At 62.1% G+C, this 12,969-nt stretch overlaps 1 protein-coding gene across 4 annotated transcripts; it reads right to left on the bottom strand.

The window, feature by feature from the left end:
- Positions 1-774: 774 nt before the first annotated feature.
- On the bottom strand, positions 775-8,775 carry TMEM59L (transmembrane protein 59 like). Of its 4 annotated transcripts, none has more exons than XM_071727741.1 (8): positions 8,535-8,775; positions 7,181-7,286; positions 6,829-6,938; positions 3,661-3,807; positions 3,463-3,562; positions 3,000-3,111; positions 2,720-2,849; positions 775-2,434 (listed from the first exon to the last, which is right to left on the bottom strand). In XM_071727741.1, exons 1-8 carry the CDS (start codon positions 8,694-8,696, stop codon positions 2,273-2,275), a joined length of 1,029 nt encoding a protein of 342 aa, XP_071583842.1. In that variant the 5' UTR covers positions 8,697-8,775; the 3' UTR covers positions 775-2,272. The 4 variants fall into 4 exon arrangements, with proteins under 4 accessions (XP_071583842.1, XP_071583843.1, XP_071583845.1 ...); XM_071727742.1 differs by having other exon boundaries at positions 2,732-2,849; positions 8,535-8,771; XM_071727744.1 differs by having other exon boundaries at positions 6,844-6,938; positions 8,535-8,771.
- Between the last annotated feature and the right edge of the window lie 4,194 nt (positions 8,776-12,969).

The following is a 12,969-nucleotide window of genomic DNA, read 5'->3' as shown; positions in this document are numbered from 1 at the left end:
TCTTTGGTGTGAGGGTGGCTGCCCCATCCCAGGCAGTGTCCAAGGTCAGGTTGGATGGGGCCTGGAGCAACCTGGGCTGGGGGGAGGTGTCCCCCCCATGGCAGGGGGTTGGGACTGGCTGATCTTGAAGCCATTCTGTGAGGCAATGATGAGAGGCAGGGGCCCTGCCAGGCACACAGCAGCCCCCACATCCCCAGCACCCACCCACACCCCATCCCGGGGCTTGGGTGGCACCTCCTCACCCCCAGCTCCACATCCTGGAAAGAACAAGGAGCTGAAGCTCATTCCCCAGCCCTTCTTTGGACACACAGATGGAAGTGAGCCCTGATCCTCCTGGCAGCTGATGGGTTGGGGGCACAGATGTGTTGGGGTACAGAGCCCTCATCCCAGCACCCACTGAGCCCACCCATCCCCTGGGTGTTGCCAGCAGCTCCCCAAGGGACACAGCCTATGTGTCACTGAACTTTTAGAGTTGGAAGGGACCCCTAAAGATCGTGTGGCCCAACCCTCCCAGGGCCACCCAGAGCACGTGGCACAGGAATGTCCCCAAACACTCGATGCCGAACCTCTCAATCCAGGGAATCTGCTGACCCCATGGTGGGGAGGAGCATCACTCCATGAACCAGCCCAGGCAGGGGATTTTCTCTCCAGTTTTTTGGAAGTTTCCTTCAGGCTCAGCTTGCAAAGATGAGGTGGTGAGCTGGGAATAAAGTAAGGCTCAAACCAGCCCTGCAGCCAGCACCAGGCACCCCAAAAGCCACCGACTCCTCCAGCTCTGGTACAAACCTTTTATTTCCCCTCTGTCTGCCAGATCAGGGCTGGGTTTGCCCTTTGGAAGCAAAGCTTGTGTGGGGGAGGGGGTTTCCATGGCTGTCCCCTCCCCAGTTGCACCCCCAGGGGCAGGGGGAGCATCAGCTCCACCCCACGGGCACCTCCGAGCTGAGCCGAGCGGCCAAAAAGCGACAACAAAAAAGGGTCCCCCAAATGGACACGAGACACCCCCTCCCACCCCCCCACCCCCCAAACCCCGCTTCCCCAACCCCAGATATGTTGCACGGTGAAAGTGATGACACAGAGCAGCACAAAACCAGTGGGGGCTGGGGATGAGACCCCCCCCACCCCTGCCCCACGGCCCCCCAAGACCCTCTCATCACCAAGAAGCAGCAGCACACGGAGAGAGCCAAAAAACCCAAGGGCAGGGGGGTCGTGGGTAATAAGTTAATCTGTACAGGGGGGGTTAAGGGGAGGTGGGAGGGATGGCCACCACTGAGCTGTCCCTCCTGAGCAGAGGGGTGTCCCCTGGGGGGCTGAGGAACCACACGCCAGTGCAAATCAAACCACGGAAGGATGCAGGGAGTCGAGTGATGGAAAAGGGTGGGGAGATGGGGAGATGTCCCACCTCCCACTGAGTCTACAGAGCAGGGGACAGAGGGGACAACACCCAGGGGGTTCCCTCTGAGCCCAGGGACCCTGCAGGCAGGGATGCTGAGCTTGGGATGGAGCCACCCTGGCAGCTCCTACCTCCTCCCCAAGCTCAGACACAACCCAGGAGAATTCACCGCCTCATCCCCTGCTTGGTCCCGCTGCCGACCCAAAGCATCCCGGAGCAGGGAGGGGAAGGAACCATCCCAGGGCCCCTCGGCAGCTCCGGGATGGAGCCGGCTGGGTCCTGGCGTGGGCATGGAAGCTCTGAGATCCTCCTCCTCCTCCTCCTGTCTCCGGCTGCCAAGGCCAAATCCATTCGCCACGTTTCGAGTCCCCGAGGCAATCGGCTCCGTCGGAAGGGACTTCCCAGGGCTGGAGAAGGCGCCTTGGAGGCTCAGCCCAAGGTGGGAGGCCAGGGATGTGCTGAGCCAAAAGCCCCAAAGGCTGCAGACATTCTCCATCCCCCCACTGCAGCCGTTTTTGCCTCCTGCCCAGTGCTGGAGCTGTGCCCGGAGGGCTGCGAGGCCCCGGGGGGCTCTGGTTGGGAGGAGAAGGAACCCCCCGCTCCCAGGATGGGCTCCCCCCCAGCCTCCTCTTGGCTCTCAAGTGTTGAGAAACCAAGATCCCGGGAAGCAACGTGTCTAGGGAGGAGGCAAAGGCAGAGCCCAGCTCCTAGGAGCCTCCTTGGGATGGTGTCCCCAAGTCCCCACTGGGACAGAGCCTGAGGTGTCCCTAGAGGAGCTGGGGACATGGGGTGGTTGGAGGGGCAGGGGAGCAGGGCTGGGGACAATGCTGTGGGGACGGTGACAGGGAGGTGGCACGGAGGTGATGGGAAGGGGCAGGTGAGCTACAGGATGGTCTTGTCCAGGTCCACCTTGAGGGGCAGTGGCCCCGCGTCCTCGGTGCCACGCGTGGGGCAGAGGGTGACAGCGATGACGGGTGGCAGGGGGAAGGCACCGGGGCCATCCAGGTCCTCCAGGTACTCCTTGTCCCCGTTGATGCTCAGAGGCTGGAAGAGAGGCAGAGGGGACCGTGCAGCCCCAAAGAAGGGGACGGGACCTCCTTGTCCCCAGAGGACACCCCAGAGCTGACTGGGGATGTGCCACATGGCTCAGAGATGCCAAGGAGCCCAACCTGGTGGCCAGAGACCACAAACCTGGTGGTCAGACACCACAAACCTGGTGGCCAGAGAGCACAAAGATGTTGCCCACATCTCACCCATCCATGACGAGGAGACCCAAGGGGTTGGGGATCCCCACAGGACCTCCCCTGAGCTACTCTGAGCATTTCTGACCTCCTTTCTGACCTGGGTCTTGACGTGCTGCTCGGGGGCAGTCACCAAACTGGCACAGCTCAGCCACAGCATCACCATGATGGAGAGGAAGAGGCAGGCAGCCAGGATCCAGCGAGGAAGCCCCGAGCGCCTGTAGCACCCCCCCAGCCCCCACCAGAGAGAAAGGATGGAATTTATGGCAGGGCAAAAGGGTGGGAATTTAGGGGAGAATGGAGGAACATCTGCTCCAGGGGGGTAGGGGGGGTCTGGCATGGTCCAGGTCCAGCCCCTCTGCACCTACTTGGACATGCAGCCAAGGAAGTCGTGCTCTGGCTGAGGGGGGTCCTGGGGCTGCACCTTCCCTTTGCCTCCTGGCTCCTTCCCAGGGGGTTTCTCCCCCTTCACCCGGGGGCCTGGGGGAGACAGAGGTGATGCTGAGCCCCAGCACCCACCCTGGGGCCACCTGCTCCCCTCCCTTGCCAGCACAGGGTTGGGTGTGAGGGTGCTGGGTGGTCCCCTCTCCCCCCCAGAGACCCTCTGCCCGCTGTGGGGGGCTCAGAGGATCCCAAGAACTTCTTGGAGAGGGTCCCGATCCCGGACTCCCCCCCTCCCCCCGCACGGGTGGGGGGTGTGGGAAGTTGGTCAGAGCTGAGAAGAAGCTCATTTGTTCAGCTCTGGAGAAACTGGGTGCAAGCCAGGAGGGCTCAGAGGCTCTTGGACCCCCTCCCCAAGGCAGCCTGGAACCCACCCCCCTCATCCCGGACCTGTGTGGGGCTGGGGGACACGGGGGCTGGACCCCAGTCCTGGCTGCTCCAGCAGAGTCTCCTGCACCTCGGGAACTGGATACTCCACCTTGGGCTGGGACTGGTGGGTGAGCAGGGAAAGAGGGAGAAAACGGTGACTGGGAGGGGGTCCCCACCCCACTCAGCACCCAGTGGAGAGGGGACACGGGACCCCCCCACCTGAAACACCACGACTTTGCCATCATCTGCCTGCAGGTAGAAGGTCCAGGTGGAGGAGATGAAGCTCTGGGCGGAGCTGACGATGTCGTTGCAGAAGGTGGAGACCAAATCCAGCATGGAGAAGGTCGGGTCCTTCAGTGCTGGGCTCTGCGAGGGAGCAGGGACACCGTGTCACCACTGTCCCCTTGCCACCCACCCTGGCAGACAACATCCCACCCAAGGATGTGGCTGAGCTGATTGAGGTGGGGACTCAGGGCTGCATCCCCCAGGGCTGGGGATGTGCAGAACTCGGGGGTCCCCTCCAGGAGGATCATCAGGCCTGGGGCTGTCACCTGTCCCCTTGGCCAGCACTCAGCTCCAGGGCTGGCTGTCCCCCAGCCCCAAGGTCACCATCGCTCAGGCTGGGGGCTGTCACCCAACCCCTTGGCCAGCACCCAGCCCCAGGAGGGTCACAGAACCCGGGGTTGAGGTCCTCAGGACCCTCACCCACCCCCAGGAGGGTGCCTGAAACAGGGACTTTGGTCCCCAGGGCTGTCACCCAGCACCCCCACCCAGCCCCTGGGCCACCATCCTGCCCCAGGGCTGTCACCTAGGGCCACCACCCAGCCCCTGAGCCATCACTCAGGGCCATTACCCAGATCTTTGACTGTCACCCAGAGCTGTCACCCAGCACCCCTGCCCACCCCTGGGCCACCACCCAGCCCCAGAGCTGTCACCTAGGGCCATCCCCCTGCCCCAGGGCTGTCACCTAGGGCCACCACCCAGCCCCTGAGCCATCACTCAGGGCCATTACCCAGGTCTGTGGCTGTCACCCAGCCCCAGAGCTGTCACCTAGGGCCACCCCCCTGCCCCAGGGCTGTCACCTAGGGCCATCCCCCTGCGCCAAAGTTGTCACCTAGGGCCACCCCCCTGCCCCAGGGCTGTCCTCCAGCCCCTGAGCCACCACCCAGCCCTAGAGCTGTCACCTAGGGCCACCATCCTAGCCCAGGGCTGTCACCCAGAGCCACCACCCAGCCCCTGAGCCATCACTCAGGGCCATTACCCAGGTTTGTGGCTGTCACCCAGCCCCAGAGCTGTCACCTAGGGCCACCCCCCTGCCCCAGAGCTGTCACCTAGGGCCACCACCCAACCCCTGACCTGTCACCTAGGGCCACCCCCCTGCCCCAGAGCTGTCACCTAGGGCCACCCCCTTGCCCCAGGGCTGTCCTCCAGCCCCTGGGCCACCACCCAGCCCCAGAGCTGTCACCTAGGGCCACCCCCTTGCCCCAGGGCTGTCCTCCAGCCCCTGGGCCATCACCCAGCCCCAGCTCCTGAAGACAATAGGCTGAGATGCCGAGGGCGTTCCTCTCCTGGCAGCCTCTCCGTGCCCCGGATTCTTGGCCGTCGCTGCAGTTTGTTATTTTTAAAGCATCCCTGCTGGAATCCGCTTGGCTGCTCCCTGCCAGTGGCTTCCAACATTTTCCGACAGCCCCTTGCACGGTCAGACCAGCAAACAGGAAATAAATAGGTCAGATTCTGTATCTAATTATTATGCTAAATCTGCTTTGCCTGCCGGGCTGGGAACCCGAAGGAGAAAAAAAAAAAAAAAAAAAAAAAAAAAACAGACCAAAAAAAAAACAACAAACCACCAAAACACAAAGCTTTGGGTGGGGGAATTGGGAGGGGGGTGATGGGTCCTCCCCCCCCTCGCCAGCTGGGTGACCCCCGTGCTCATCCCTGACCTCGGAGCAGGGCTGGGAAATGGGATCAGAGACTGGGAAGGTTGGAAAACCAGGCTGCAAAGTGGGGTTGAAAGCAGCCCTGGCTTTCTCCAGCTCTGTCTGCAGGAGGACCCTTGGCCCAAAGTCTGATTTAATTAATGGGGTAAAAGGAGAGTTAATTAATTGTTAGAGGAAAAAAAAACACAAAAAAAAGTGTTGCTAATTGCTGGGGAGGAGGAGAGATGAAAACTGGGGGGATGTGCAGCAGTCACTGGTCAGAACCTCCTGCCCTGGGAATTGGGTGGAACTGCCCTGCCCGGCCCAAACCTCGGGGTCGAGCCTGAAAATTGGATTTTACACTTTGGAGGAAGCAGCACAATGGGTTTGGTATGGATGAGGGATTAGGGAGGGAGGGAGGGAGGGAGGGAGGGAGGAAGGGAGAGAGGGAGAGAGGGAAGGTGGAGGGATGGATGGATGGATGGATGGATGATGGATGGATGGAAGGAAGGTGGAGGGATGAGGGATGGAGGGATGAATGGATGGATGGATGGATGGATGGAAGGAAGGTGGAGGGATGGATGGATGGATGGATGGATGATGGATGGATGGATGGATGGATGGAGGGATGGATGGATGGATGGATGGATGGATGGATGGATGGATGGAAGGAAGGTGGAGGGATGGATGGATGGATGGATGGATGGATGGATGATGGATGGATGGATGGATGGATGGATGGATGGAAGGATGGAGGGATGGATGGATGGATGGATGGATGGATGGAAGGAAGGTGGAGGGATGGATGGATGGATGGATGGATGGATGATGGATGGATGGATGGATGGATGGATGGAGGGATGGATGGATGGATGGATGGATGGATGGATGGATGGATGGAAGGAAGGTGGAGGGATGGATGGATGGATGGATGGATGGATGATGGATGGATGGATGGATGGATGGATGGAAGGATGGAGGGATGGATGGATGGATGGATGGATGGATGGAAGGAAGGTGGAGGGATGGATGGATGGATGGATGGATGGAAGGAAGGTGGAGGGAGGGATGGATGGATGGATGGATGGATGATGGATGGATGGATGGATGGATGGATGGATGGATGAAAGGAAGGTGGAGGGATGAGGGATGGAGGGATGGATGGATGGATGGATGGATGGATGGAAGGAAGGTGGAGGGATGGATGGATGGATGGATGGATGATGGATGGATGGATGGATGGATGGAGGGATGGATGGATGGATGGATGGAAGGATGGATGGAAGGAAGGTGGAGGGAGGGATGGATGAATGGATGGATGGAAGGAAGGAAGGTGGATGGATGGATGAATGGATGGATGGAAGGAAGGTGGATGGATGGATGGAAGGATGGATGGAAGGAAGATGGATGGATGGATGGATGGATGGATGGATGGATGGATGGATAGAGGGTGTTATGGGGGGGTCCTCACCTCCCCACCCCTCACCTTCTCCTTCCTGCTCTCCACCTCAGGCAGCTGCTTGTGGCACCCAGTCACGCAGCCAAACTGCTCCTCAGCGTTGCTGTAGGCTTCAGCACACGCTGCAAAGAGGTGGGAGGGGGCAGAGTTAGTGGGTGCTCGACCCCCCTGATGACCCCACCCCCCAGCACCCACCCCCCATTTTACACCCAGTGGGTGCAAAGCTGCAAACAAAGCTGGGGTGTCCGGATGTGGCCCTGGGGAGAGAGAGATGGGTGGGAGGGAGGACACTCAGGAGGGTGTGTGGGGAACATCCCCGGGGGGGGGTGTGGGTATTTTTAGGGGGTGGGGGGTCTCTCCTCACCTGCTTCACACTCAGCTCTGGTTGTGTTCAGCTCAGCACTCGCATCCACAAAGTGACAGATGGAGAACAGGCGGCAGCCCCGGTAACAGGCGTTGAGAACAGCATCCTGCAGGAGGAGGAGGAGGAGGAGGGGGGCACCACACTCAACCCCCACCAGACCCCCACCGACCCTCCCCGTGTCCCTCTGGGGGGCTCCAAGCCACTGCAGACCCCCCCTGGGGCTGGCACCCCAAACCATGGGGACAGTAGCCCCAGATTTGCAGCTGCTGGTGGGGTTCGTGGCTTTGTCCCCAAGGAGCAGGTGGCACCAGGATGTGTGGCACCAGCTGGGGGGGGTGGGGGTGTGGATGGGACTTCCAGCCCTGGTGGGAAAACGGCTCCATGGCCACCTCAGGTGCTGGCCTAGAGATGGCCCTGCCACCGTGGGGACATGGGGACAGTCCTGGGTGTCACCCCACGGCCACAACAACTCCAGTCCGTGGCTTTCTGGGATGCTCTGGGTCCCACAGCCACCACTCAGCTCCATCTCTGTCCCCACTGCCATGGCCAAACCCACTGCCACAGTGTCACCTGGGCTGTCCCCAGCCCTGCTGCCCACATGTCACCAGGGATGCCACCAGGGATGGGGTGCAGAGGGCAGCTGGGGGGCAAGTGTCTGTCCCCTGCAGGTCCTCACCAGTGGCACCATCAACCCGGGGTGGCTGCCACCACCCAGGGCACCCCAAAGCCATGCTGGGCCCTTCCTGGTGTCCCCATGGTGCTCCTGGTGTCCCCATGGTGCTCCTGGTGTCCCCGTGGTGTTCCCCAGTGTGGGGCTGTGAGGTGGCAATGCCTGTGCTGGGTGGGCTTGTTGCCCCAGTGCCCCCAGTGCTCCCAGTGCCCCCAGTTTCCCTTGATGCTCCTGATGCTCCCATCACCTCTGGTGCCCCCCATGCTCCCAGTCCCCCTGATGTCCCTGGTGCCCCAAACGCTCCCAGTCCCCCCTGATGCTCCCAGTGCTCCCAGTTCTCTTGATGCTACTGATGCTCCCCACAGTCCTGTTGCTTCCCATGCCCCCAGTACTCCCAGTACCCCAGTACCCCTGATGCCCCCGGTGCCCCCGGTACCCCAAATGCCCCCAGTTTCCCCCTGCCCCTGATGCCCCTGTACCCCTGATGCTCTTCATAGCCCCGATGCCCCCCTCTACCCCCAGTGCCCCCAGTACCCCCCAGTACCCCCCAGAACCCAGTGCTCCTGATGCCCCTGATGCCCCTGATCCCCCCGATCCCCCCGGTCCCCCCCATGCTCCTGATGGTCCCGGTACCCCTGATGCCTGCAATACCCCCGGTCCCTCCCGGTGCCGGTCCGGACTCACGGCAGCGGCCCGGCGGGGGAGGCTGCGGCCGCACTGCCCGCGGCACCCGGCGGTGTCTCCCAGCTGGGAGGAGAACGGATCGATGGTGGTGGCCGCGGTGGCAGCGGTGGCGAGCAGGGTAAGGCCGATGGCGAGCAGGGCCCGGGGGCTGCGGGCCGCCATGGCGGGCGCGGGGCGCGGAGCGGAGCGGACCCAACGCCGGTGCCGGCCCCGCCGTGACGCGGACGTGCGGAGGGAGGGAGGGAGGGGGGATCGGGGGCGGGGGGAACCGCCGCAGACTGCCGCAGCTCCACCGGCACCGGCACCGGCACCGGCACCGGCACCGGCACCGGCACCGGCACCGGCACCGGCACCGGCACCGGCACCGGCACCGGCGGAGCAGGGAGGATAAGGGGGTGCAGGGGAGCGGGGGATGCTCGGATGCAGGAGGAGGGGGTTGGGGGGGTGGGGAGGAAGGGATGAGAGGGGGGGTTTGGGGGTACCACGGGATGCGGGAGGATGGGGATGTGTCCAGGAATAGGGGGGGGGAGGGGTTTTAGGGGGTCTGGGGGTGTAAGGGGACACTGGGGGATGCGGGGAGGCTGAGGGACACTGGGGGTGCAGGGGCACAGGGAGGTGTATGGGGACAGGGAGGGTCCAAAGGGGCCCTTTGGAACTGGGGGGTGCAGTGGGATGGGGGAGTGGTGGGAATGAGGGGGTCACGGGGACACCTGCAGCACAGGGGGACTGGGGAGAGGAGGGGGGGGGACATGGGGACCGGGGGACACGCTGGCACTGGGACTGCCCTGGGACCACCAGCGACTCGCAGCCCTGGAATGTCCCCAGAGAGGGGACAAGCCCCTTGTCCCCAGCCAGCCTTAGACCCAGCCGTGACACCCCCAGGGGGCTTCCCAAGTCACCTTCGTGGGTTCCAGCCGCGCCTCGGCCCCGCAGCACCCACCCCCCCTGCCAGGGCACTGGGCTCTCCCTGACACCCCAGATTTACAGCTTTGATTTCCCAGGATTTAAAAGACATAAAAGGCTCAGACTTGCCCCCCCTGCACGTCACTGCCCTGCCCATCAACCTTATTTATGGCAGCACCCCAAAGGCAGCCCAGGGCGGGGGGAGAAGAGGAGGAGGGGGGCTGGGGGCTTCGTTACCCTCCAGCCCTAATGGGGAACATATGGCAGGACCCCTGGGGTGGGGGAGGAGAGGGGGTCCCCTGGTCCCAGCTCAGGGTTCAGGGGTTCTCCGTGCCCTGGGGCAGAGGGAGAAGGGGGGGGTTGGCTGGGGAGGTCCCCCCTGGGAGCAGGGAGTGGGGCCTCTCCTCGCCCCACTGCTCTCCACCACTTTATTCATCTCGTTAATCAAACCAGGGCTGGGAGAAAATGTGCTCGGGGAAGGGGGGGGGGGGGTCTGGCAGGTCCGTTGTGCTCCCCCCTTCCCCCTCCTGGAGCCCATCCAGCCTCCTGTCTGTCCCTGCTGACAAACGGCCAAGTAAATGGGATAGATTGGGGACATCACCCCACACGTGGTGCCACAGGTGAGGGTCCCATCAGCTGAGGGGGGGGAGGATGGAGCTGGACCCCCATCCCCAGAGGGACCAAACCCCCCCAGATTGAGTGCCAGGAGCTCCATGGCCGGTGGGTAACACACCTGCCCAGTCTCCCCCCTCCTTCCACTCACCTTTTCATGGCAAAAACCCCATTCCCAGGCAATAATATCCCAGTTGGCAAATATTTACTGCCCTCCCTCCTCCTCCCACCCCTCTCCAGAACCACTCCATGCCTTTTGCATTTATCACTACTGACCTACATTTCTTATTTTCTTTTCCCTCTGGAGCCTTCCATGATGCCATTGGCTCCCCTCACCCTGCTCCCCATGCCCAGGGGACTTGTCACCCTGTGTCCCCACCCCACAGAGCCCATCCCTTGTGCTCAAGCACCCCCTTGACACCAACTGCTTTTTTTTTTTTCCCCTCTAGAAATTAGCAAACTCCCTCGTGGGACTTTTTGTGCTCCCAAAAAGCAAACAGCAGTGGGAGGAAGAGGAGGGAGGAAGGGAAGGTGCAGCCATGAGGATGCTCTTGAGCAAAAGTAAAGAGGGGGCTGGCAGGGAAGGGGTTAAGAGGGTTATAAATTACCCATGGATGTGGAAATGTGACTGAGAGGAATATAAAGAAAACTCGGACTGCTGGATTCTTTGCATTTCTAGCCTCTTTATTTTTCCCCCAGGTCACTTTAAAAGGCTGCAGGCTCCACAGCGCCTCCCGCTTTTTCTTGGTGGTGGTGTGGGGGGGAATGTTGGATTTTTTTGGTGGTGTTGTTTGTTTTTTACACCCTGGCCCTTGAGCCAGATGCTGCCTCGGTCCAAGGACTTTATGGGAAATCAAACAATCATTTTAATTCAAGGGGAGATGTGCTGGGCCCCGGTGATGCGTGATGGAGGTGACAGCAGGAAGGTGGGAAGCCAGACCCGGGATGCTCAGCCCGGCTTTGGGGACATCCCCAGGGCCACCCCGAGGTCCTGGATCCATCAGGGGTGGGGGTGACATCCCGCCGGGGCAGAGGAGGAAGGGGCTGGATGTTTGGGAGCTGGGCCCCACAGCCAGATCCTGCACCAGCACAGGGCAGAGAGGCCCTGGGAACCGAGCCACTCCGGAGGGGGGGGGGGGACAGCTGGACCACGCCAGCCCCTGGGGACCCCCGTGGTGACGCTGCCAGCCCGGCAAGGGGGACAGAAGGGGACAGATCCTGCGTCCCGGCTGGTGCTGGTGGGCAGGAGGGAGCAGCTCGTTAAAGGTCAGGGTCAAAGGGCCGCTCTGAGCACATCTGAGTCAGAGCAGGAGGTGGCTCTGTCACCACCGGCCACCCCCCCGGGGCTCTGTGTGTGTCGGGGACCTCGGGCTGGCTCTGTCCCCTCCTCAGCTCTGGGGACTGTCACAGGGCAGGGAGGGTGACTGTCCCCCAAGCCGGTGACCCCGAGGGCACGTCCTTGGTGACACCAGCAGGGACCGACACCCCCCCCCCCCACCACTGACCCCCCCAGCAAAGCCTCAAAACACCTTCTGGTGGCTCCTTCACCCACGTCCCCTCTCTGCCAGCGCCAGGACGGGTGTCACCCCCCAGGAGCCCCCCACGGGGAGGGGGTGACAGAGCAGAGGGGGGGGGCAGCAGTGCAGGCAGCACAGGTGCTGCTGCCCCCCGACCCCTATTCCAGGGGGAGGGGGTGTGGAGATTTTTCCGGAGGGATTTTTTTCCGGCGGGATTCTTCTCCTCCCCCCCCAAAGCAGCACCCACCGCTGGCTCCCATTCCGGGGGGGCTCCCGGGGGGGTGTGGAGCGGGGGTGGCCGCCAGCCCCGGAGCAGCCGTGATTCACTCAGCCAGACTGCGGCCGCTGGGGCTGAAGTTTCTCAGGCTGGGTGGCTCCCGGAGCCTGACATTTTTGGGAAATTTCAACAAAAACACTTCAGAAGCTTCCAAAAAAACAGGACGCTGGGAAAAGGCATTGTTTTGCCTCCCTCCTGCTCTCTTTTTTTTTTTTTTTTTTTTTTTTTTTTTTAATTTTCTTCTCCCAACTCTGCAGTTCCTTCGGTGCCCAACACCTCGGAGCCCCTCAGTGACTCCTGCTCAGTGTCACCCTCTCCCCCCTCTTGTCCCCACACGGCCACAGGGCTCAGCCCCCCCGGTGTTATGGGGTCACCCCTTTGGGACGGGGACCTTGGGCCACCCCCGGCGCTGAACCCCCCCACTGCATCCCCTGCAGGGAGCGATGTCCGCAGGGCACAGAGCTGGGAAAGGGAGCAAAGGGACAGGGAAAGCCACCAAGCAATGTCCCCATGGGCTGGAAAACAGCCCCGCCAGCTCTGAGCCCCCAAAGTCATCCACAAAGCAGTGGTCCCATGGCCTCAGGGCTGCCAACCCCACCCCAACATCAAGGTCAGGGTCACCGGGCCCCTCTGTGTCACCTCTCGGGGAGGGACACTGTGCCTCTGGTCTCATCCCACACCCCAGGGCTCAGCCAGACCTAAAGGACACAGCTGGGGACAGCCCGGGCTGGGGGACACCCCCGGGACCTGCCGTCACCCATCTGGAGAGCTGAGAAGCTCTTGGTGACACCGAGTCCCAGGCGGGGGGACCGGAGGGGACAGGGAGATGGAACTTTTGTCACCGTGCTGATGGCACAGCCCGACATGCCACCGGCTCCGGGGTGCCCTGGGGACAAGTGCAGCTCCAACCCCGCGGGGATTTGAACCATTTGGGGCTGTTTTCCCACATCTCGCAGGTTTGAGTTGTTTGTTGGTGTTTTTTTGTTGTTGTTGTCGGGGAGGAAACGCCGGAGCTGTTGGGTCGGGCAGAGCCAGCCGGGATTCCAGGGAAGATATTCCCATTTTCACCTCAAAAATACAAACGGGATTTCGGGTTCCTAAAGACCCTTTGGATGGGGGGTGAGGG

Source organism: Heliangelus exortis, chromosome 28 (genome assembly GCF_036169615.1).
Source record: "Heliangelus exortis chromosome 28, bHelExo1.hap1, whole genome shotgun sequence".
Lineage (NCBI taxonomy): Eukaryota > Metazoa > Chordata > Aves > Apodiformes > Trochilidae > Heliangelus > Heliangelus exortis.
The sequence above is the reverse complement of the archived record's forward strand: the minus strand, read 5'-3'. Positions and strand labels throughout refer to the sequence as shown.